The sequence below is a fragment of the Protopterus annectens genome, chromosome 2.part2 (assembly GCF_019279795.1).
Source record: "Protopterus annectens isolate FY-2018-M chromosome 2.part2, PAN1.0, whole genome shotgun sequence".
In the NCBI taxonomy this organism is placed as follows: Eukaryota; Metazoa; Chordata; order Ceratodontiformes; family Protopteridae; genus Protopterus; species Protopterus annectens.
Window position 1 is genome coordinate 31,486,843 of NC_056730.1, and position 26,841 is coordinate 31,513,683.

The 26,841-nt window shown below is 42.7% G+C and overlaps 1 protein-coding gene across 1 annotated transcript in view; it reads left to right on the forward strand.

Moving 5' to 3' along the window:
• HOMER1 (homer scaffold protein 1) overlaps positions 1-26,841 on the forward strand; it is an 859,759-nt gene that overhangs the window by 152,392 nt on the left and 680,526 nt on the right. Inside the window, exon 3 of the mRNA XM_044063716.1 lies at positions 21,785-21,927. Within this exon, the coding sequence (XP_043919651.1) occupies positions 21,785-21,927 (143 nt within the window). The remainder of the gene's footprint in view (positions 1-21,784; positions 21,928-26,841) is intronic.

Consider the following 26,841-nt stretch of genomic DNA (forward strand, 5'->3'; position numbering starts at 1 on the left):
CCATCAGACCCAGCTTCATATAGGCCCATTTCAGTTTTCAACCATGAATAAATGAAAAGTGTTTATGAAAGTAATAGCTAAAAGAATGTCAGAGGTGTTATCAAAGTTAATAGTTATGGATCAGGGTGGTTTTATGGAGGGGAGGCAAACATTTGACAACATTAATAGAAGAATGATAATCTAGAGAGAAGCAGAATTTAAGAAAATACTGCTGCTGTTGGTTGGCCTTGAGTCAGAGAAAGCATTTGACAGAATACGGTGGGATTGTATGAGCAGGGCAATGAAAGCATTTGCATTCCCTGAAACAATAATAAGGTTAATTATGAGGAATATATGAGGGATCGGAGGCAAAAATGAAAGAAAATGAAAAATGAAAAACTTAGAAACTTTGGAGAATACTCTCAACTGGATAGCTACTAATTACCCTCAAGAAAATATTGTTCTAGGTGACGTCAATATTGATTGGACCCAATGTTCCTCACACACAAATCCCATTCTTATAAACCTGCATGGTTTCTCCCAAAACATAGCCTCTACTACTAGGTTAGGAAATGCAAACCAAAAAGAGAGCCTTCTTGATTGGATACTAACAAATAGTCACACCCATAAATATACAACTGGGACTCTCCCAAACGAACTTAGTGATCATCTAGTTACATTCATAATAAAAGATAAAATTACTAGCACAACCCTGCCCATACACAGGCTTGTTAGAAATAAAAAAAACTTTGACTCAACAAAATTCATAACTGAACTCAAATCCTGCAACTGGTCTAGGCTAAATTCCCTCCCCTTTGACGAGGGTGTGTCTCTCTTTTCTGACACATTCCTTAAGATTCTTGACTCTCATGCCCCTAAACAACAGGTCAGAGTTAAGGTACGGATAGCACCCTGGTTAACAAGAGAGTCTAAAACCAAAATCAAACAAGGCATGGGATAAATGGCGAACTACTAAGGTACCCTTAGACCGCATCAAATTCCAACAGCTGAGAAATGAGACGAAAAAAGCCAACACCCTGGACAAAAAAAAAATACTTTTGTCACCTGCAACATAAACACCAAAATAACCCCCCAGAAATTCTGGGTAGGTTTAAATAACCTTCTCCATTCTGGCAAATCTACAACCCCTACCCCTGGGACACTCATTGGCAAAAACCCAGAAGAAATAGCAAATAATTTCAATTCTTTCTTCACTGAGACTATTCAGTCTTATGCCAACCAACTACCCCCCTCCTCCTCTTCTCTTAAAAACACCGCAGTAAAATCACTTCCCTATTTTACCTTTCAGCCCATCCCTACATCCTTTATCAGAGCCTTACTGAAGAAACTAAAAGCAACTACCCTCTCTGCAGACCTTCTTCCGGCTGAATACCTGCAAATAGCTGCAGATGTTATAACCTACCCTATATCTATTCTAATCAATAGAGCAATAACCGAGGCCACAATCCCCTCTATATGGAAAATATCTTATGTCATTCCGCTCCATAAAGGTGGTGCCTCTACAGAATTATCTAATTACAGACCAATAGCCATACTGTCACCGCTAGCCAAAATTATGGAAAGATGTGTCCATAAACAACTTATTCATTATCTTACCCAGAACAATCTGTTGACCAATTCCCAGCATGGTTTCAGACCTCACCATAGTACCACAGCTCTCCTCTCCTTTACTGATACAATTAACCAAAACCGGAACAATAAAAAAATATCCTCTGCCCTCTTTCTGGACCTGTCAAAGGCCTTTGACATGGTAAATCACCAGTTACTTCTCCATACATTGGAATCCCTTTACCTAGATTGCTCAGCCCTCAATTGGTTCCATGCATACCTCTCTGGAAGACAACAAGCAGTCCAGTGACACAATAAGCTCTCACACCTGTTACCTAATACCATAGGTGTTCCCCAAGGCTCTATTCTAGGACCCCTTCTTTTTTCAGTCTTCATAAATGAACTACACTCAGTCATCCCCGAAGCCACCTGTATCCAATATGCAGATGACTCAACCCTAATATGTTCTGATGTCTCTCTATCCAGTTTACAAGTAGCCACCCAACTCTGCTTTACTACAGTCGAAAAATGGCTAGCAGAGCGTAAACTCATCCTAAACCCAAACAAAACCAAATTGCTTCTCCTTTTCCCCACCCCTGCCCCTCCTCCCACACATCTCACTATTCAATCCAATAATGGAACCATCATCTCACCTGACCCCTATACAAAACTACTAGGAGTTGTCATTGACATGCATATCAATCAAACCATTAAGACTGTAAATAAGAAACTTGGATCCTTATACAGAATAAAGAACTTTCTTACCCCTTTTGCCAAATTAGCCATAGCCCGTACTCACCTTCTTTCTACTCTCCTACATGCCTCTCCTGTTCTTTCTTACCTTAACAAATGTGAATTGAACAAACTCTCTGCTTCTTATAATCACATAGCCAGATTTGTAACTGGATTGCCCTTTAGAACACATCACTGCCTTAATCTGAAAAAACTTGACTGGTTAGAACTACCCAATCTTCTCAAGTTGAACCAACTCACAGAAGCATTTAAAATCCTAAAACAACCTGAAAAAAAAACCTGCTCTGAGTACAATAATTATTCCTTACTCCAATCTAAGCTGCCTTTGCTCCTCCAATAGACACCTTGTCCAAACCACCAAATCCAACAACATGGGTGGTGAAGCTCTCTTTGCTAACACCACTGGAAAGCTATGGAATTCCCTCCCCAACAACCTTAGGCTAATTTCCTCCCTTGATCAATTTAAAAAGACTCTAAAACAATATTTTAAGGGGAAATGGCTCTGCCCATGTATATATCCAGATTAGATGCCCTCCGTAAAACATAGGCCTCACTTACTCCATAACTAATCCAATTCCTTTAGGACAACTTGAGAGGGGACCCTTAATCCAGTTGCCTACTATCTGCTCACCACTGTAACCATATTTTAATATCTGTCTCAATTTTTCTATTTCACTACTGTAATAATTGCACTAAGAACTGTAGTTAAACTGTTAGGTTATAGTAACTAAATTGTATGTAATTTTGTATTTTCCTATTTCTCCTTTCTGTTATTTTTATTTGTATTACTATTTCACTTTTTTGTAACTATATTGTATCATACCCTTTGGAGCTTTTCACCTCGGGCCTCCGCTGAAAATGGACATGTATCCAGTCGGACTATCCCGGTCAACAAATGTAAAATAAAATAAATAAAATAAAATAAAGTGGGAGTATTCCTCTCTGATATGTTGTAACTGAACAGAGCAACCAGGTAGGGGTGATATCTTTCCCTTAGTTACTAGCATTATGTTCAGAGTCATTGGCAAAGAAAATAAGTGACTCAAAAATTTAAGGATGTAAATAGAATGGCAATCAATAAAAGTTTGTCTTTACTTGCAAATGATATATTTTTATACCTGATAAAACCAAAGAAGGACATCTCATTGTTGAGGAACATTCTGAGACATTTCAAGTCTTTTCAGGATGTAAAATTAATGAAGACAAAGGCTATACATATAAACATTATGCCCCATATTTTGGGGATATGATAAAATTAAGTATTTGGAAGTGTGGGTTAAAAAACGTTCTGTTAAGACAGCTAAGGATATGTGAGAAGATTTTAAAAAAGACAAGTACAACAACTGAGAAACTGGAAGCTCTTGTTTATTGATAGCAAGATATACGCAGTAAAAATGTTTTACTCCCTCTAGTTTTATTTACAGGTTAGGCATATGTTTATCAAGCAGTGGAAAAGTGTTGTATAGTAATTAACAAAGATTTGAAAGATTTTATGTAGGAGGGGAAGAGGGCGAGGGTCAAATGGGATAAGGTGATCTTCCAATAGAACAAGTTGGTTTGGGATTACCAGATATAAAGGGATATACATAACACAAGCAGCAGTGGTGGTGATGCGGTAGCATTATCGCCTCACAGTAAGACGCTGTCCAGTTCAATTCTCAACTAGAGCGTCTTCTGCCTGGAGACATGAGTGAATGGACGTACCTTCGTTGAAGGTTGTGCGTCAGGGCTGGTAACTCGGCACGTAAAGATCAACTACCAATCATCAGCAGACCAGAGTTCCGCTGCGGCGACCCCTAACCGGGAAAAGCCAAAAGACACAAATAAACATAACACAAGCAGAAAGCTGTAATACAGAGTGGAAAGGGATGGGGGAAGGGACTCAAGAAATATGGAGAGAGTGAGACTTTGGATGCAGATCCTTAAGGAGAATTACAACAGCCATACAGAATAGTATTATTAGCAGTAAAAGTTTTGAAACATGAGGAGAATAAATCTCAGAATGCTTCTCTGCTTAATCTAGCATAAGCATTTTGGTGTCAAGCAGGAATGGAAATCAAACCAGAAGCAGGAAAAATCAGGCAGCAACTGAATGTGCCAAAAAAACAAAAGAAAGAATATAAGGTTAAGGACCAGATGAGCAGACCAAGAAATGTGGAAAATGCATGAATATAGCTGCAAGTATAGAAAACTTCTGAAAGAACCTCATGTTGATCAGGAACAAATGCAGGAATGGTTAAGGAGAGGCAAATTCAAACCAACAGATGAAAGGTTAATAGTGGGCTACTAACACACTGGTTTACAAAGTCCATTGAACATGTGAGAGAAACAGACAAACATAGGATGTTATGTGATCCTATCTCGCCTACATTCTGTACTGATGGGACTCGGCACGCTTATGCTATAGAGCGAGGCCTCTTATTGGCTGAGCTATCTTTATCCCAGGATGCACCACCACTAATCCCCCAGATCTTGTTTGCCACTAACAAGCTTAGACGTGGTCTCAACTTGGCTGGGCTAAGTACTATTTATTTAGGCTTTTTCCTGTCACAAATTTCCTTACTTTGAACCCAAAAGCTGTTTTAACAGCTATTGTTGTTATATAAGTGTGATTGGTTAATTTCTGTTGAGAAATTCGTGATTTTTTTAGTCAGGGAAGGTTTCCCGTTTTAGTTAGAGGGGCCTTCCCCTGTTGCTTTGCTACTAGTGTTTCTTTCTTGGGTCAAGTACCCGTTTAAGTTAGAGGGTCTTGACTCTCTTTCTCTCTTTTCTGTCTGTTTAACTGTTTAGTGTTAAAAAAAATATATATATATATATTTGTTAAATTTGTTAAATTTGTTGAATTTAACTTTACCTTTTGGCTAAGTTTAGTATTTTTCACTTAGGTAGACCATTATGTCTAAAGAACACAAACCCTCCGGGTTTAAGAAATGCACGAGGTGTGGTTTTAAAATGTCCATAACGGACGACCACTCCTCGTGCGTCTATTGCTTAGGTGCCAAGCACCTACAAGAATCGTGTAGTGTGTGCCACGCTTTCTCATCAAGAGTCCTCCAGGAGAGGAAGAACAAATTAATCCTCAAGGGATTAATCAAGCCTTCCTTCGAGGAGGCTTTATCTTCCTCTCCGTCTCCTTCTAAAAAGAAGAAAGCGTCGGCTCCGACCAGTCAGTCGGAACCGACCGCTAAAAAATCTAAGCAGACTTCTCCATCGGCTCCACGGACTTGGGCCGAGGTCAGAACGGTCTGCCTCGATGCCTCCAGCCTCGACCCCTCTGGTTTGAGCCGAGGTCTGGGGAATCGAGGCGGGTCACCCTCATCGGCTCCACTGATATTGGAGCCGATAAGGGTACCGGCTCAGACTCTTCCCCTCGGGCGAAGTCCTTATCGGCACCAAGGGAAATTTCCTTGAGATCTTCCTCGGGCCGATAGTTGTTGAGTCCATTCGGGCGGTCCCGAGCCCTTCGGAGCCGATGGAGAAATCGGTTCGGGCCCGATCGGTATCCTCTAGATCATCCAAGATGTCTGATTCGGACATCGACAGGGTGCTCCTTGACTCTTCCAGTCTCCGGTGTTCCAAAAGCTAGTTTCGGCTCCAGCCCATTCGGCCGGAGCCGATGGTCCACTCCTACTGTGGTTCCTCCTCCAACAGCTTTGGCACCGTTGGAGCCGGTGCTGGTGGAACCTGTGGAGGTGTTAGGGTCGAGCCCGACCCTTGCTCCAACTCCGGCTCTTGGGTCGGAGTTCAGTACGGGCGTCTTCCTTCGGCCCTGGGGGACAGGCTGTAGGATTGTTGCTTTCGGTCCCAAGTCTCCCTCTTGGTGCGTCGGCGGCGGGAGTGCCGTCCACTGTCGTGGCCATGGAGGTGGGACCCTCCCAGGATTCTGGTGGTCCCGCCTTCAGGGCTATGAGGAGTGCATTAGCCAAATCTTCCTTGGCTACCTCCACAGTTTCCCCAGCTCCTTCCCTGCATACGGAAACTGGGTCATTGGCAGTCCCCCTGTCCTTAGACAGCGGAGCCCCGGGGCCTCAGGTTACCCCCGCTGGGGTTTCTGCCCCTCCTGGAGGTCCTTCTGAAGCCTCTTCGAAGAACCCCCAGGAAAAGATTGTGCAAGAGGAAGCACGTTGACTCCCCTGATGAGTCTCTAACATCCGACACTGATCTCGATGATGCAGAGGGGTCCCCTAAGTCGTCCTCGGATGATGTATCCTTTGCAGACATCCTTGAAGCCCTAAAACAACGAGGCGGCTGGCAGTCCAAACCTCCCTCTGCTGATGAGTCGGTGTTCCTGAAGGCCTTCGGGGCTCAGCCCTCCGCCTCCTGGGTGTCTCCGCCCTTCGATGAGCTCATGGATTTGATCTGTCGAAGGGCGTGGGAACACCCAGACTCTGTGGAACCGGTGCCTGCTCGTCCGAATAAGTTCCTTTCGGCGCCCCCTGAAAAAGAGTTTCTTACTAAAGGTGTGGCTGTAGATGCTTTGGTGGTGGCATCTGCTACCCAGCAAGATGTAGCAGAGGCTTCGACGTCCGTCCATCCTCCTAATAAGGAGTCTAGGAGCATGGATCGGTACGGAAGTGCACCCTCAGTTCAGCGGCCTTTACACTGAGGTCCTTGAACTACCTTACGCACTTTACCAGATTTCAGAGGGATCTGATTAAGGAGCTATCCGATACCCTCTTGGGTAACCTGCCTGAGGAGCTGGCCCAGACGGTTGGCTCTCAGCTGGCTACAATGTCGTCCATTTCGAACTCGTCCATGAGGCTCATTTCTTATGCGGCCGAAGGGGTGAGTAGAGCGGCGGGTACAGGCATTGCTCTACGGAGACAAGCCTGGCTCCGCCTGTGTCATTTCGCGGAGGCCTTTAAGTCTTCCTTTGCCGGCCTTTGATGGGTCCTCCCTGTTTGGACCCAAGGTAAAGGACAGACTAACCCGCTGTGAACAGGAGGGTAAGACTCTGACTGCCGTAGGGGCACGATTTTCCACTCCCTTTCGGCCTTATCCCAAGGCTAAAAGAGGAGGGAAAATGTGGTTCCGTAGATCTCAGAAGTCTTACCCCTCTCAGCAGGAGGATTCCCCTTCTAGAGGCAGAGGAGGGGGAAATTCTTCCGGAAGACGCCGTCCCAGAGGCGGCAGAGGCCCTCGCAACACTGGAGACCGCGAGTCCTTTCGTGGCTCTTCAGCCTTCCATAGTCCCTGAGGGATTGCCCGGCTGTGCAGCTCCGGAGCCAGTCGGGGGTCTTTTCTCGAAGCACCTAAAGGCCTGGGAAGGTATCACTCAGGACTGATGGGTGCTTCGGATTATAGCCGGAGGTTACTCCATCCCATTCTCTCCCCCCCCCCCCCCGCTCAGCCCAGAAAAATCTCGGACCCGCCACCCAGTCAATGGGATATCGCAGCCTCAGAAGTTTCAAAGCTGCTGCAAAAAGGAGTCATCCAACCGGTCCCCGCAGACCAGATCGGATTAGGGACTTACTCAAGATTCTTTTTGGTGCCAAAAAAGACCGGGGACTTGAGGCCCATCTTGGACCTCAGCATCCTAAACCGTTCAGTCAGAAAGTCCAAGTTCTAAATGGTCACCCTACAAACCATTCTCCCATTGCTGGAGAAGGGTGTTTGGATGTGCTCCATAGATCTCAAGGACGCTTATTACCATATCATGATACATCAAGCGTCCAGGAGACATCTGCGCTTCAGCCTAGGAGGCAGTCATTTTCAGTTCCGTGCGCTGCCCTTTGGTCTCACCACAGCCCCCAGGGTGTTCACCAAATGTTTGGCGGTTGTGACTGCTCACCTGAGAAGTCTAGGATTCCAGGTGTTTCCGTATCTAGACAAATGGCTCCTAACTGCCACCTCCAAGCATCTACTATTGCAGAGCCTACAAGCCACTATGTCACTGGGCAATTCCCTTGGAATCACCTTCAATTGGCTAAAGTCTGTGTTGCTGCCATCTCAACGCATAAGATTCATAGGGGTAGAGATAGACTCAAACCAAATGCGGGTCTATCTACCTACAGACAGGATACTAACCATACAGGCTCAAGTTCGAGCCTTACTTCCCAGATCCAAAGCCCCAGCCAGAATGGTCCTGCAGCTGTTAGGATCCATGTCCGCCACGGTTCTTCTAGTTCCCCTGGCAAGGTTGCACATGAGAATTCTTCAGTGGCTTCTTTCAGCTCAGTGGTCCTTCCAGGAACTCCCTCTCAGTCACCTCATATGGATCACGGAATCTTGCAAACAGGACCTTCGCTGGTGGCTAGTGCCCTCCAACTTGGATCAGGGACGACCCTTTGTTCTACCCCCTCCGGCGGCCATTTTGACCACGGACGCCTCCCAGACGGGGTGGGGGGGGCATTCCCTGGGCAGGTCAGTCCACGGCAAATGGCACTCGGAAGAGACTTTGCTTCATATCAACGTCTTAGAAATGAGGGCAGTGCTTCTGTCCCTTCAAGCCCTTCACGATTATCTCCCTCAGGGCGTAATTGCTGTTCACTCAGACAACATGTCAGTTGTCTGGTACCTGAACAAACAGGGAGGGACCAGATCCTATCCTCTTTGCAGAGAAGCCATGAGAGTTTGGGAATGGGCAGTCTCGACCAAACACTTCCTAGTGGCTACTCACATACCGGGCAAGTCCAATGTGATAGCCGACAGATTGAGCAGAACCATCCTCTCTCCTCACGAATGGTCACTGAATATTACAGTGGCAAGTCAGATTTTCAGCAAATGGGGAGTTCCGTGTTGCGATCTCTTCGCGACTCCTCTGAATGCAAAGTGCAAAGAGTTCTTCTCCCTAACCCTGGCTCCGGGGAAGAGCCCCATGGACGCATTAGTCCATCCTTGGCCCACCGGCTTGCTTTATGCCTTCCCTCCAGTTCCTCTCCTTCCCAGAGTGATTCAAAAGGCATCTCTCTTGGGGAGCAAAATGATCTTAATTGCTCCTTACTGGCCTCATCAAGTGTGGTTCCCCTATCTTCGGAGACATGCTCTGGAAGGTCCATGGTTCCTGGATCAGATCCCAGACCTACTTGTTCACCAGTCGGGACTATTCCACCAGTCCCTACACACCTTAAAATTGACGGCTTGGCTCCTCCTCTTCCGACAATAGTCAGGAGTCATACATTGGATCCAGATGTTGTACACATATTATCTTGACCCATAAGTGGACTACAAAGAAACTGTATTCTAGCAAATGGAAAAGATTTGCTATTTGGGCTCGAGTCCGCGGCCTGGACCCCATTTCTATTCCCGTAGCAGAGGTACTAAAATTTTTGACTTCTCTTTTCAATCAAGGCTCTTCAGTTTCTACCATCAAGGTACAATTGGCAGAAATCTCTAATTTTCATGAATCCATAGACCCACCTTTAATGAGCAACAGATTGTGTAAAACCTTCTTGAAAGGTGCTGCTCTATTAAGACCTCCGATTTCTCATCCTGCACCTCCATGGGATCTCGATATAGTGTTACGCACCTTGACTTCTTACCCCTTTGAACCGGCAGCTACATGTGATATAAAGTTCCTATCATGGAAGACAGCCTTTCTGGTGGCAATTACTTCTGCCAGAAGAGTTTCAGAGCTTCAAGCTTTGTCTGTGAAACCCCGTGCTTGGTTTTCACAAAGATAGAGTATCCCTCAGGCCAAATCCTTCCTTTGTCCCTAAAATTTGTTCTAGTTTCTGCTTACAACAATCGTTAGAGCTTCCAGTTTTTTTCCCAAAATACTCTAACAAAGCGGAGTTCATATTCCACACACTAGATGTCCACAGACAGTTACGTTTTTATTTAGACAGGACCAAACAAACAAGGAAAACAGATCAGTTGTTTGTATCCTTTGCAGATAACAAATTGGGCAAAGCTGTCACAAAGGTCACTATTGCCAAATGGATCAGGGACTGTATTACTCAAGCTTATTTTTATTCTAACAAAGAGCTTACCACCACTGTCAAGGCTCATTCTACAAGGGCTATGGCTACTTCGATAGCATTTCATTCTAAGCTTGCTATTAGTGACATTTGTGCGGCGGCCACATGGTCTTCCCCGCACACCTTCATTTCCCACTACAAATTAGATGTGGCATCTAGAGGACGAGCTTCATTTGGTTCCACAGTGCTCAGGAGTGTTTTCCAATGAGCCACCTGGGATTTAGGTGCTAGGGACGCTGTCCCATCAGTACAGAATGTAGGCAAGATAAGATCACATAACATCTTTTAGTTATGTACTCACCATAACTTCAGATGTTTGGGATCCATCTCGCCTACATTCCTAATAACCCACCCTCCTTCCCCCTTCCTTGGAGATCAGAGGATATCAGAAGGTCCGAATCCTGTTGTTTCATCTTGAAACATCTAACAATGTTATATAATCAAGTTGTGCATGTGTGCATGAATGCGGACAAACAAGATCTGGGGATTAGTGGTGGTGCATCCTGGGATAAAGATAGCTCAGCCAATAAGAGGCCTCGCTCTATAGCATAAGCGTGCGAGTCGGAGCCGAGGATCGGCTCGAACCCATCAGACAGAATGTAGGCGAGATGGATCCCAAACATCTGAAGTTATGGTGAGTACATAACTAAAAGTTTTGTAAAACTGAATTTGAAATAGTTGCACACTTCGTTGCTGGTTGCAACACACTAATGGCAGAAGGACTGTAAAATAAAAGTCATAATAATAGGGGATTGTGCAAACATTATGGTGTTGAAGTGGCTGAAAAACACTGGAAAAATGAGCCACAAAGCATCACAGAAAACAATGAAGTTCACATCACATGGGATCACCCATTAACAACAGTTCAAAAGATAGATGCTAGAAAATCGGATATAGTGGTACATGAAAAGAAGACAAAAGTAGCATTGATCATTGAAATCGCCACACCCAGTGACTACAGTGTCTTGCATTCAGAGAGACACCAAGTCATAAAATATCAGGATCTCCAGGCAGAAACGAGAGCAGTGTAGAGGAAAGAAACCCAGACGATCTTATAAAAAAGAATCTACAGTCATATTTAGATATGTGACCAATACAATTAACTCTGTACGAATTGCAGAAGGAGGCATTACTGAGCACATTGCGGGTATTGAGAAGAGCACTTTTGGCTGACATCAAAGATTGAAACAATACTAATTTCAGAAACTTTTATCATACTTTGACTTAGGAATGGGATCCATTCCCGTCATGGTATTAGAAACCCAAAAGATCTGGAGAAATTAAAAATATATATATTTATGGAGTAGCAGAAAGTATTCTAAGAACTAAGCCAACACGAGAATGGAGAAAGGAGATGACTGCAGTCAGGGGTACAGATAATAAACTAGAGGGTGCTGGAATTTACTGGAGAAAACTAGCAAAGGAACCAAGGTATTGGGAGCAAATAATTAACGAGGGGAAAGGTAATAGAACGAAAAGAGGCCAAGAAGACATTTGGACTGCAGGCTAGAGACAGGCTTCCCTATCAGGGATTGATATCAGAACACAGGCAAAGAGAAAGATATAGGGGAACCCTAAATGGTAGACCTGCTCTGGTAGACTTTTAATTGAATTTGGAACAGTAGCTGCAAAAGAGACAGATTGGATAAGCACTTCACAATGAAACAATGGGAGGACATGTTTATGACTCCCAAATATGCAACAAAGTCTAGAAGATTTTAGGATTGTTGCTTGGAAGTGTTTGCATAGGTATTTTTATAACCCAAGCAGACTCCAAAGAATTTTCTTTCAGACAGGTAGCAAATGCTGGTGGTGTGATTGAAGAGAAAGAGGTAACTGGGAACAAATGTTTTGGCAGACTTTAAAAATTCCCTTTGAGTACTCTGTCAGAAATATTCGGTGAGCAAGCGAGTACAACTAAGGCAATGTTTTTTTTTTAGCTGGGATACAGACTTGCTTAGATATAATAAGGCCTTGTTAAGTTTAATTCTGGTGGCTGCCAAAAAAAGCAATTACTATAAAATGGAAATTAAAGTATTTGAAGTATTGAATATTGTAAGAGATAAAATAACTGGAAGTGGGATCTTTGGAAAAGAGGAAGAGCAAGTTACATGAAAATGAAATTGTGAGAACAATGCATGTAAAATAATGTTTCATAGGAAAGTGAAGTTTAAGGGAAGACAGGGATTGAGCAATTTATGTAATGTTGTATTGATGGTAATTGTATACAAGAATATATGTGTTGTGTAATGTTTGCATTTGTCAGCATGTAAACATGGTTTGTTTTCTTTTATATAAGTGTATGTTTGCCTAAATGTTAATTCAATAAAGGTGTTTAAAAAGGGGGGATGTTAAATGCCTACTTTGGTAAAGGATTCCTTGTTTAGCGAGTCCTCTTAGGACATCTGTAAGAAATTGTAGGAAAAAAGGCAAGGATATGGAAGCAGTGAAGCTACTTTTCCGCACCTCCCCCTTCTTCTCCATTATAGTAAGAATTATTGTTCATTGTCTGTCCCTTTCTTTAGGTGCCAACCGAAGAAGCAGCAGGCAAAAGGTAAGACATCCTCTAGAGAAACAGACACAGCAATTGAAGAGGAAGGGCAAACCAGAAGGCAGGCAGGGAAGGATTCTGCCATTCTCTCTGAATGCGCAGTTATGACTTGGAAAATCCCTCCTTCCCCCTCACATGACTCACTTGGGAAACTGATTGAGCCACTGCTCTGTGACCAGGTAAAGGATAACTTTGGACAATTGGGTGATGAGCATCATGCAGAGAAGTATAGGACAGAGTTTGAGTCCATCCTGCTGTTTATGTCAATACCTCAAGTCCCAGAGGAGTAGCTGCAGCTTGCCTTACCCCTTGATCAGCACCTTGAATCAAAGGGTGTGCAGGAGGTACCATAGTGGGAAGAAGAGTTTGGTTTCTACTGTTGCCTGTTTTTCATTCTCAGAAAAATGACCCTGGAGATGGATTCTTGACCTATCAAAGCTCAGCCTGTTCTATGCCCATTACTTCTCCCAGAGACCTTCCTGATAATGTTGGAGCTGAAGGATGAGTACTTGCAGGTCTCTGTCCACAGGAACTGCAGAAAATTCTTGAGATTTGGGGACAGAGACTGGCATTATCAGTTTATTTGCCTTTTGTGCTCTCTTCTTTGGCCAAAATATTTATGAAGTGCTTTATCATGTGGTAGCCTTCTTAAGATGAAAAGTGAGGCCCCATGTGCCTGTACCTAAACAACTACCTCCTGCAGACCTTAACACAACAATAGGTCTTGGACAACCTAAAGATTATCATGGATTGTCTCAAACATCTGGGGATTTTGAGTAACCTTTTCAAACTGAATCTCTCCCTAGCTGGACAGAGGTATTTCTGAGGGCTACTGTTAACACAGGAGGAATGGAAAACTTATGTACCAAATAACAAGCCACTTACTCTGGAGATCTTCTTTCTGCAACAAACCAACAGAAACCTTATCATGACCAGAAACTTTCTGAAGGCTGTAATATACTTGGCATCTGTCATACTTACAGTACCTTTAGCCAGGTTGTATACGAGGAAGATTCAGTGGTTCCTGAGGGTGTTCTGGAACCAGCAATCACAACCCCTGAATATGATTTTCCCTGTGTTCTTCTATGTCCAGGTTGAGTTCACCTGGTGAGTGGACCAGTTGATTAAGAATGAAATGAAGCCATCCTCCCAGCCATTGTCAGTCCAGGCCTTGACTACCAATGCTTCATACTTAGCCCACAATACTTATTTGTAGACTTTTTTTGCTTAGGGGGTCATGGTCCCCCTCACAGAACAAAGTAAACTTCATTTGAAGGAAATAATACCAATTCTGTTATCCTTCAAAGTCTTCAGACAGCAGTAGAAGGCTCTAGGGCATTCCAGCTTAACACAGTCATCACCATGGTTATGTAATACATAAACAGTCAGAGAGGGCCGAGGTCATACCCATTATGCAGGCTGGTGATGCAAGTCTGTTCATTAAAAGCAGAGTTGAGCCTGGAGCTCAGGTTATTGTGTTTACACATCACAGTGCAGCAGTACTGAAAGGATCTTGAGAAGAGAGTAGTTGCAAGGAACCGTGCATGGAAATTGAATAAAATAACTTTTGGAAGCTGACTAGTAGATGGGGCCTCTCAGAAATTGACTTATTTGCCTTCCAGATGAACCATCGTCTACTGGTTCATCTTACAATGCTCCCCTGCTGCAAGGCATGGAGGATGGATGCTTTCAATATAGTTCCTGCAGGTGACAAAGAAGGACTGCAGGGAGCAGTCCAACATTATCCTAATAGCATAGTTTTGGACCTGGCAACATTGGTTCTCAGTATTGCTACAGCTGACAAAGATACCTTCTGCCACAGAAGAAAGCCCTGCTTACCAAAAATGTATAACCGTTCTTCACTCAAACCTAAAGAGACTCTGGCTGACAGCTTGAGAGATACGAGTTTTATTCCTCCCAGGCATTTCCTGTCTCAAGATGAGCTAACTGTTTTGAATGAGTATAAAGCTTAATCAACAGAAATCATAAATGGCAAAATGGAAGATTTTTTCCATCTGCAGCAAGAAGAGAAATAAAGTATTAAAAGCAGAGGTGCCCTTTCTTCTTTACTACCTTTGAGGTCTTTGTAGAGCAGGGCTGCCATATTTCTTCCATATCTGCTTGCCTGCCAGCATCCTTACCTCTGCCAGGTGATGCACTGAGTCAAGTAATTCTTAAGAACAATTCATCTTTGACTGCCGAGAAGAGTTATCCAGACACATCAGGATCTCAGTTTTGTCCTTGACAGCAGAATTTAGACCCATTGAAGCTCACAGCATTGGTGTTGCTCAGATTTGTTTTTGTCCTACAAATCCATCCTTCTTGGTGATAGTAATGCATACAAGAGGGCTCTCAAACCTGCAAACCCTGATGGCAAAACAACTGTTCAGTATTTTACATGGATAGTCAATCTCAAAACAACTTTTGCTGTGCTACCAAAATTGGTTTCAGAAATGCCCTTATTCTCTGCATCTCTCAGATGGTCTTGACAAAATCCCAGAACAAAGTAGAGATAATCCTGTATCTGGTGAGTGTCCCCAGGCAGTTACACTATTACCAGGACATGACTAAAGCTATCCAGTTTACAGACCAGGTGTCCATGCCCTTTGCACACGTAAGAGTAACAAACCATCTCTGAAAGAGTTCAGAAGTTGGATAGCACACTGCTTAGTCTTATGCTATGGGAAGAAGGACAGCCCTTTGCAGGAATACAGAAGAGTGCATTCTACCAGAGTAACCTCCACTTTATAGTCCTTTTAGATGGATCTCAGCGCAGAGCATTTGTGAGGCAGCCACTGGTCAGATGATTATCAGTCCACAATTTCTACAAACACTGTAAATTGGGCAGGCAGTGCAGGGGCAGTGCTGTGGGGTTCTGAGCTGTGGTTCTCCATGGCATTGTCTGAGAGACTACCTGAGGTAGCTGCATGTCTGAGTCCCTTTTCCAGGTTTGGGAAGTGCTGTGGGGTTCTGAGCTGTGGTTCTCCATGGCATTGTCTGAGAGACTACCTGAGGTAGCTGCATGTCTGAGTCTCTTTTCCAGGTTTGGGAAGTGCTGTGGGGTTCTGAGCTGTGGTTCTCCATGGCATTGTCTGAGAGACTACCTGAGGTAGCTGCATGTCTGAGTCCCTTTTCCAGGTTTGGGAAGTGCTGTGGGGTTCTGAGCTGTGGTTCTCCATGGCATTGTCTGAGAGACTACCTGAGGGTAGCTGCATGTCTGAGTCCCTTTTCCAGGTTTGGGAAGTGCTGTGGGGTTCTGAGCTGTGGTTCTCCATGGCATTGTCTGAGAGACTACCTGAGGTAGCTGCATGTCTGAGTCCCTTTTCCAGGTTTGGGAAGTGCTGTGGGGTTCTGAGCTGTGGTTCTCCATGGCATTGTCTGAGAGACTACCTGAGGTAGCTGCATGTCTGAGTCCCTTTTCCAGGTTTGGGAAGTGTTGTGGGGTTCTGAGCTGTGGTTCTCCATGGCATTGTCTGAGAGACTACCTGAGGTAGCTGCATGTCTGAGTCCCTTTTCCAGGTTTGGGAAGTGCTGTGGGGTTCTGAGCTGTGGTTCTCCATGGCATTGTCTGAGAGACTACCTGAGGTAGCTGCATGTCTGAGTCCCTTTTCCAGGTTTGGGAAGTGCTGTGGGGTTCTGAGCTGTGGTTCTCCATGGCATTGTCTGAGAGACTACCTGAGGTAGCTGCATGTCTGAGTCCCTTTTCCAGGTTTGGGAAGTGCTGTGGGGTTCTGAGCTGTGGTTCTCTATGGCATTGTCTGAGAGACTACCTGAGGTAGCTGCATGTCTGAGTCCCTTTTCCAGGTTTGGGAAGTGCTGTGGGGTTCTGAGCTGTGGTTCTCCATGGCATTGTCTGAGAGACTACCTGAGGTAGCTGCATGTCTGAGTCCCTTTTCCAGGTTTGGGAAGTGCTGTGGGGTTCTGAGCTGTGGTTCTCCATGGCATTGTCTGAGAGACTACCTGAGGTAGCTGCATGTCTGAGTCCCTTTTCCAGGTTTGGGAAGTGCTGTGGGGTTCTGAGCTGTGGTTCTCCATGGCATTGTCTGAGAGACTACCTGGAGGTAGCTGCATGTCTGAGTCCCTTTTCCAGGTTTGGGAAGTGCTGTGGGGTTCTGAGCTGTGGTTCTCCATGGCATTGTCTGAGAGACTACCTGAGGTAGCTGCATGTCTGAGTCCCTTTTCCAGGTTTGGGAAGTGCTGTGGGGTTCTGAGCTGTTTTTCTCCATGGCATTGTCTGAGAGACTACCTGAGGTCGCTGCATGTATGATTCCCTTTTCCAGTTTTGGGAAGTGCTGTGGAAGTTTGATTCTCATTATATAATGAACTCCATTGCAACAGTGATCCATTTGTTGGAGAACTTATCATAGCTGTAGATGTTTGAGTAGGATCATCCAAGAATGAGTTGCAGTGTGAATTCCCAACCACCCTCCTCTGAGAACAACTCCTTTACATCGTGTCACACTAAATCCTGTCACTTTATGGCAAGAAGCAACAGGGTGACTCTCAACTATTTTTGATACAAAGTTGTCTCTTCTGTACATGGGTCATGGCCTCCATGGCATTTACTGACTAAAAAAAAAAACAGCCTAGAAGATGGCCACTGTGGATTGAAGGCACATACTGCCAACATGTAGATCCAGGACGGGTGGGCTGGTGTAGTGGTGGAGCAACACATCAGCATAAATGGATGATGACTGTGACACTGACCCACCAGACATTCATAAAAGCATGGTAACCACAGTGGTGAGGCACATAAACAAGAGGAAGGCAGCTAATTATGTCCAGTAATATGCAGACTGGCCATGATGGCATGAGATGTAGCCTCCCAATAAGGGCTGCATCTACCAGCTGTTTGCATCCCGTTGCACAAGAGCTCTCTATTAATCAAACACTGGAGATTCTGCTGTAGCCTTCATAACTGGACAAGTTAAACTTAAGTTTCTATCAACCTTCCACCCTTCTCCTCAGCTTTGGGAATCTTCCCAATGATTAGGACTGCAGCAGTGAAACATGAAGAACATAGTGCAGTTGTGTACACTCGCCATAAATGCAGATATTCGAGTGTGTTCACTGCTGCAGTCATGCTTTCCCTCTCTCCTTCCCCCTGATATCTGCTTTCCTTAAAGAGACACACATTTCTGTGGGGGTCTCTGACCCCAGAACTACTAATAATTATTAAAATTGGACTTCTTTGGTTGGTTAAGGCAAGAAAAACTGAGGTAATGGCGTTGCCTGCTCTCCTTTATAGCTCAGACGACCTGATGTCACCCAGCAAGCGACAGGAGCCGACACACAAAACCATGACTCTGGTATTTGGACTGGCTGAGGGCTACCACAGCATGGATAACCCAATGGTTAGGACTGCAGGAGTGAAACACGAAGAAAATCAGATGTTACATAACAGCATTAAGAACTTTTGATGGACATCTCCAAGAAAAACAGAATAAAAAAAATTGGAAAACAAAAGTGATGCAATACCTTTTATTGGACCGGCATGGATTTTACAATTACTCAAGCTTTTGAGCTGGCATTAGCCCTTTCAAAAAAAAAGTAATTCCTCCAGTTACAGAAGTTTTAGATGGACACTCATGCAAACTTTCTCTTTAACGTCAGGTGTCTCATTTACCAATGAACAGAAAATAAAGTCATTACCAGCAGTATGCTTCAACAAAGGTTCATTCAAAAGAAGTAATAAATAACACTGAATGCTGGTAATAGAGGAAAATAAAAACAAAGCATGATAACGATTAATGTGCTGTTTGACAAGTACTTCAGCACAAGCAAAAGTACACAATGAAAATAATGACCTTCTGCAGTGTGCAATATGTACAGTTATCTTCTGACTACACACACGCACACAGGCATGTATACATATTGTACTTTCATATATTACATAGCACTCTGTGATTCTGGACTACTTGGCAAAGTCAGCTGCACCTGCTGATAGGATATTTATCACATACAAAAATTGGTCCCAAATAAGCCCAGCAAAATAAATATAATTTTTTAGTATACATAATGCAGTTGCATGAAAAAAGAACAGACACCAACCATGTGACTTCCTTGCATTCTCTGCAAATGAATGCCTTCACTGCCATAACTCACTTTTTATTAAAGTGACTCATGCCTGCAAGTTTTAAAAACGGAAACATTTCTTCCAGGTATTTCTTGATTGTTTACAGAAAATATACATGGGGTGGGACAAGACATTCCTAAAAAAATGCCAGTTATTGTGTGCACAAGATGTGCTGAACACCTTTTGTACCTGTAGCAGCCTTTACCTTTTATTTTAAAGCTGTTTACAGTTCTTTGTTAAAATGTACATACAGGAGAGGCAGTAGCAAGTTAACTCCCCAGCCTAAAGACAATAGGGATCTATTCTGAAATATGGATGGCCTCACTCCTGTGATCAAATCAGGCACGCAGGCTGTTGGGATAAGGACATTTCTCTTCTGGCAGCAGGTGAATGAGGAGGGTACAAACTCTTACTTGGATGATGGCGCACTCCAGTCAGTTCCTGCTTGGTGCAATTAGCGCCCCCCTGCATCAAGAATGAATAAACTTGAGATTCATGAGAAGAACGGTTTGATGATTGACAGACATGGACAGAAAGAACATATACTCAAGAAGAAAAAAACTTTCTAGAGATCCAAATTTCAACACCTTAAAAGTTTCAGTAATTAAAAGAAACACTAATTATGCAGATATCCAGACTCTGGAAAACATATGTTTCTGCTGCTGTCAAGCTTTGAATTTGGTAAGCCCTGCTAAGATAAATGATCACAGTGAATTCTTAAAACTGATATAGGGTAATATTTTGGATAATGTATACGAGACAATATTTTAAATTACACCACTATGATTAGAATATTACACTTTTAACCTCTCACATTTTAGCCTACAAGTTGCTTTTTAAACATGAGTACATGCCTATGTAAGTACACACACACACACACACACACACACACACACACACACACACACACACACGCTCGTGGGCACACACAGTGTAGGTATGTACATGTGTCTGGTCAAAACAAGTGTTAATCAAAGCACTATATGAACATTGTTTTCACATCAACCAACCCATCAGCAACCTTTGGACCTTTGGAGAGATGGCAGGAAACCTGAGTACTCAGACAAAACCTGTCAGGAAACACAGAGAACATGCAAACGTCAAACAGAAATAAACCAGATGTTAGGACCAAATCTTGTATCCTGGATTCTTGATGAAGACACATTATTCAGTGAAACACCATCCTGCCCAAACACACACACACACACACACACACACACACACACACACACACACACACAAGAAAGCTGAGTAGCTGCAATGTCATTTTAGTATACTGGTTTGATCTTAAGATGTGACAACAGTCAAAGTAGGTAGGATGGAGAGGGAGTTAAAAACTATTTTTTTTTATTTACTGAGGATGGTTTTCCTTGCTTCTGCTATTACACTATCCACCAATCAATGTCCAGCATTGGGAAAATCTGACACATTGGCACTGGAAACCAATAATAGTTATGTATAACAGCAAGGAGGTAGTAGTGATACTTTCTTCTTAAAAAGTTTTATTTCCTAGTGTGCTTTTGTTAAACAAGCCAAGCTGCATTGCTGTAGGCAGGTACAGACTGCAGCAATGAATACACTTGAACATCTGCATTTATGGTGAGTGTACACAACTGTACTTTCTTAACTATTTATTCCTGGAAGATTCATTATGCTATGGTGAAGGTGAGATACTGATAAAGACAAATAGTCATTACTTGGTCTTGCTGAAGAGTTATAATTTTTGCATGTCAAAAATCTAAAAAAATGTGCAACTAAACTTTCATGTAGGTTGTGTTTAAGAACCGCAGCTCTGCTTCTAAAACATTGAGTTAAGTAGCAGGCAAGTGCACTGTAAATATGCATGAGATGGTCGAGTATATCTTAAAGATCAGTGCTAGAGTGTCAGACAAGGACACACAAAAAGGGTGGAACCAAGCATATAGACAGCGAAATTAGACATTATCAGAAGTGATGCCTTGGGAACAAACTGGACTACTGATTATGGCTAGATAAAGACAAGCAGATCTGTTGTAATACTAGAGGAATACAGATCAAGACACAGAATTGTGTTTGCTTTCATATTGCTTTGGAAGCTTTTTTTTTTTTGCTATCTGAACAGCTGTGAAAATAGGAGGAGCAAATCTGCTAAAATGTTTACTTTTCTGTCTCACCTTCGTTTTCACTCCTCCTTAACCTATTTGGTTTTGTGTGTTTGTGTGCACATATCTGTGTGTGTCGTCTTGTTCTGATTATAGACTTTGAATGTAAATCTGCCTGAGGGCGAAACAACTATGGTGTGCTCTGAGCCACATTGGCACAGTCCAGATCAAGTTACTTCCTTTATGCCAGGAAGGATAAGTCATCACCCTATCATTAGCAGTAATTATCTCTTATTTAGGAAACACAGAGTGCCAGCTTTGCTAACAAAATGTTGTGCTATGGCAGCTGCGTCCATTGAAAATCCATGGATGACTTTGTATTTAACACTGTCTTGGTTCAAACATCATGTGATAGAGTACTTCACATTAAAAAAACAGGTCTGAACTTGACTGGAGACGCACTGTAATTCCAGCAGAAAACTAACATACCCCCCCCCCGACACACACACACACACACACACACACACACACACACCAGTGAACTTTAAATGGAGTGTTTGCATTATGATAGCATGTGCCTGGGACTGCTTCAGGGTACGTTACATATATGACTATGAGCCCTCCCTCATCTTTCTCTCCTTCCCACTATCCAGCTTGTGAATCTAAACGCATGAAGTCCAGCCCTCCAGCTAGCATCTTTGCCTTACATACTTAATTGTGCCCTCAATTACGCCTTCCCACCACCATAACTACTACTGCTACATATTTTGTAGATGTTTATCTTTGCTCCAGGTTGGACATTTTTTCAGAATGTTGTTCATGTTTAGTGATGAGATTTACTGTTCTTGCTTATCAGGAATCTGCTGGAGGAGATTTACAGTCACCCTTGACACCAGAGAGCATCAATGGAACAGACGATGAAAGAACTACCCCAGATGTGATGCAAAACTCAGAACCAAGGGCTGAACCAACACAGAATGCATTGCCTTTCACACACAGGTAATCACAGAATCCATATTTATTGCTCCAGTAACGAGTGCCCATTACCTTTGTAAACAGTTAGTGCCTTCTAAAGTGCACGAGGTCAAATTTAATACCTGTGTGCATCGGAATGTAAGAATACTCATACAGCTTTGTAGCCCACACCTTGTTATTACCTGTTCCTATACATTGTGTGGATCCAGGTTTATGATGGCATCTGCCTTTGAGAGCAGCTAGAACAGGCTGTTAGACCGTTAGTGCTACAGCAAGGATCTGGTGTAGAATTTCTTTATGAAAGTCAAGTTGGAATATTGCCCTGATGTGATTAAATGCTTCTTTATGGAGTGTTAGCCCATTCTGTCAGGCAGATGTGTCAGAAGTTGGTAGGTGTCCCTTTTAGTTCTGATTGACAGGCCATAGACAGGTGTACAGAAGCATTCATAGTGTTGTGACACAAATGAGACCTAGTCAGCAGCACCTCTGTGCATCCATTATTCAAGCTGGTGTATTCCTACTAATAGTAATAATGACTTTGTACAAGCTGTGCTACCTACTGCTCGTCTGTTTTGACCTCTGGATCTTGTAGTAAGTACTGGTAAAACTGGATTATTTTCTGTATTGTCTTTAGTAGCTCATAGTAAATAAGTGGTTTTGTTTCGTGGATTTTATTTTAGTAAGGTACTTGATAGAAGTGGTAGCATAGCAATAGCTGCAGTGATACTGACAACTAAATTATATTGCATACACAATGTTAGCTTTAAAGATTCTTCAGTGCTTGTTTATAGGGGAAATTCATGAGAGGCAGACCTGGTTGCATCGAATTACAATTCCCTGCTTGCAGTGTTGAAGCAAATATACATATTTGAGCAATTCTACTTCATGAAATAACACAGTAGGGCAAAATAAAATGACATTAGAGTTCAAAGCATTTATTAAAAACACATAACCTTACCACCTTCCACCTTCCAGGGTAATGCCTTCCCTTTGTTTTTTTCTCCTAGTAGATATTTGCTGAGGCTGTAGAGATATGTGTTTTCAACACATCATTTGAACTTGAATGTCATTTTATTTGTACTTGAGCAGTTTGCATGAATGTTCCTCGTTAAGACTGTAACACTGATTTATTTAAAAACAAAAGGTCATGCGTGATGGCTGTTCATAAGTCCTGGTCCTCTTTAGGAAAGGTGTGAGAGGAAACATCTACCCAAAAGGGAAAGTTTAAGTGTCTTGGAATCGTGGTAAGGGTAGAGGGGATTGGGAAACTGCCCGTTATGTGGGTGCAGTGATGGCAGTACTACAGACATTATACCAGACTGTGAGGGCTGAACCATAGGACAAAGCATACAGTTTATCTGTCGTTTCTGTCCCCATACTCATCTGTGACCACAAGGTATGGATAATGACCAAAAGGAGAAGATCTTAGATACAGATGCCAGAAATAAGATTCCTTTGCAGGGTTGTGGGATCCTAACAGAGTAAGGAGCTTGGCAATCTGGAAGGGTCTTGGAGCAAAGCCACTACTCACTGGGTTGAAGGGTCAGTTGAGATTGTGTGGGCACCTAGTGAGGACGTCCCCTTGAATGCCTAGCTCAAGATGTATACCAGGCAAAGCCCAGTAGAGGATAACCTGGGGCAGGCCCAGGACATGCTGGTGAGATTATATTTCTTGGCCTTGCCCTGGAATGCCAGGGCATCCCACAGAATGAGCGTAGAGATTGTTGTTTGGAATAGGAAATTCTAAACTGACCTGCTTGAGCTTGATACGACTGCACCCCCCACCATGACAAGCACTTTACAAAATGGATAAATTGATAGTGTACATATAACGAGTTTAGATTTCGTAGATTTTGCTTCATGAAGAAACATTTTCAAATCTCTGGAGAAATAGTACTGAGAGAACATTTACAAAATAAATGTCATTTTGCAGTACTTGTTAGAACAAGTAAGCATACTAAAGAACAAATCATTTAGCTTGGTTCAAAAGGGAACACCTAAAATATTTAGTATCTGCATTATAAGATTTGTATTGAGAAGATGAATTATTCACACCTTGAAGTGTGATTATAATTGATAAATATTTTTGATTACTTATTCTTTGCGTAATACTTTAGTGCAAGAGTCTATAACTAATTCGGAAAGTGCACGTTGCGTAAATGGTTTTAACATGCTGGTGGAACATCAGATGTCAGCAGTTACCGACTAGCAGTCCCTATCCACTTTTGTGGCTCTTCAGATGATGTAATCCCATTTCTAAAATTTTGTTAACTGTTTTACTTCAACCTATGGTGGCAGCCAGTCTTCATAACGCGCTAAAATGAATGAAGATAGAGAATATATATATATATATATATATATATATATATATATATATATATATATATATATACATATATATGTGTGTATGTATATATGTATATATATATATATGTATATATATATATATATATATATATATATATATATATATATATAGTTCCTCTTCAAAACTTCTAAATCTCATGACATTAAATCTCAAAACACTGAGACCATAGCATCGACAACCCAAAACATCTAAAACTCATAACATCGAAAACTCAGAACACTGAAACTTTGTATCACAACATCGAAAATTACAAAGCACATGTAAATAACATCCCCTCCATCTTTAACAACACCAAACTAACAAACACAGTTTTTACTACCAAATGATTTATTAAAATCAACAAGCAGCAAAAATAGCAAGTGATAGCAGTTTAGCGCTTCTGTCTAGGTAAAGACTTTACCTAGACAAAAGCACTAAACTGCTATCAGTGGCGGATCCAGGAATCTGCAAAGGGGGGAGGGGGCACAGTCTGGTCAACTGACTATCACTGGCAGATCAAGAAATTAGCAGATGGGAGGGTGCAGTCTGGAAAGTACACCAGTGTGGGGTAGAGGTCGGTGGAACACTGGGTGTGGAGGGGATGTGGAAAGATCCTTAAGATGCTCTGACAACACATATCAAAAGACAGCAATACATATTCTTTTCCACATTGTTGTGTTCTGGCTGTGTTAGTGGAAGTAGGTGACTCCTGCCCAGCATACAGCAACTTTAGACAGTGCCAGCTATTGGTTACTCATGGCAGATCACAGACTGCTCCCATAATGGCATAGTATGCATATCCATTATGATGGCCAGCAAAGAAGCCCAGTGAAGGCGATTCCACCTCAGTGAGTACCACAGCAAATGCAAGCAACTTTGTAAGTAAATAATTTATGCAAAGCCTGTGAATAACTAACCACACACACACACACACACACACACACACACACACACACACACACACACACACAGCAACTTAAAGAACTATATGTTATGGGGAAAAAATGTAAAAATGCAGACAGAATGCCTTAAAGCCCTTTCCCTCTACTTAGCCTCATATAGATTGCTGAGGGGTGATCTATGCCTGGCTTATACTCAGTCTCCTAAAGATTGCTGAGGGGTGATCTATGCCTGGCTTACAAGGTATCCGCAAACCCCACACTTACAAATCTCATACATACTCGTAAGTCAAAGAGTACCACAAAGGTAAGGTCTAGGAACCTGAATTGTGTCTGTGACTTAAACAGAACATGCTAGAGAGACAGATGTATCCTAGACACTGCCCCCTGTGGAACAGGCTTCCCATCCATGTGAAGCTGAGTTTAAGCACAACCTAGACAAGTGGATGGGGGGATAGGAAATTTACACCAGGCCTGGCACCCATGTCCCTTATAGACAGAGGCAGCTTATAAATGTCTGACCCTCAATGTCCTATTTGGATGCAGGACATCATTATTATTTTGGGAAAACTTGGCTAGGCTTAGAAAGGCCCCTCCCCGGGTCATTAGCCTAGTAACAGTCTATGAATTTATGAGTAACTCAGTTCAGTTATATGCTGTTATGAAAACAAATGCAAACACTGTAAAATATCACAGAAATATAACATAATATCTACTTTAATGTCATGCAGTATCAAATATAAACCAAAAGCACATACTTTGGGCTGAATCAGTAAAGATTCCATTTAATTTGTGCAAAAAGTAATGCTTCCAGCATCACAGGACAAAACTAAATACACTAAGGGTTGGAATCCCCAAACTGTATTTGCCAAAAAAAGCCAGGGGAAAGCCCCCACACCCTATGATGTGGAGGTGAGGGGCAAAAGACCCCTATAATGGCGGTGAGGGGCAAAAGACCCCTATAATGCCCAAACCTATATATACCAACTCAATGATCACTCTAACTCAAAGACGAGTGAAAATCCCTCAGAAAAGGTCATCACTGCTAGTAGAACTCACAGACGGTTATTCCTACAGAGGAACTCCAACTGTCAGCAGGTTGAACCTCGGGCAACTGAGGCTCAAGACTTCAATTTTTGCCCACCTGTAGGCCACTCAGTAATACAAAAAGCTTTCCTCAGCAGAACACAAACATGTCTTCCAACAGTTCAGGGCCAATCATTTTTGTCAACAAACAGCCTCCATACCCATTACCTCCCTGAAGTACCTGGTTTGACCCTTGTAGTATACAAAATATTGCATTAATGTATGTTTTATTTTACAGAAACAGTAGTGTCTACTTGTCTTCCAGCTTGTTTTACTCAAATACATCTCAGTCCTTCAACGTTAGAATTACAACATCAAACACCAGGGGCCAGTCATTTAATCCATGGAAAGTCACCATACCTATTTCCTACCCACAGTGTCCTGTTACATTAATCTATTTTTTCACATAAATTGTACTGACAGGTTGTACTCCTGCTTGCTATATCCAAATACACTTTATCCTTCAAAGCCGGAATTAAAACAACAAAACAAAAGGGACAATACTTTCATCCACAAACCAACTCCATGCCTATATTCTACCTAAAGTATCTACTTTGACTCTGATAGGATTAAAAATAATAACATTTTCATTAATATATTTTTGTT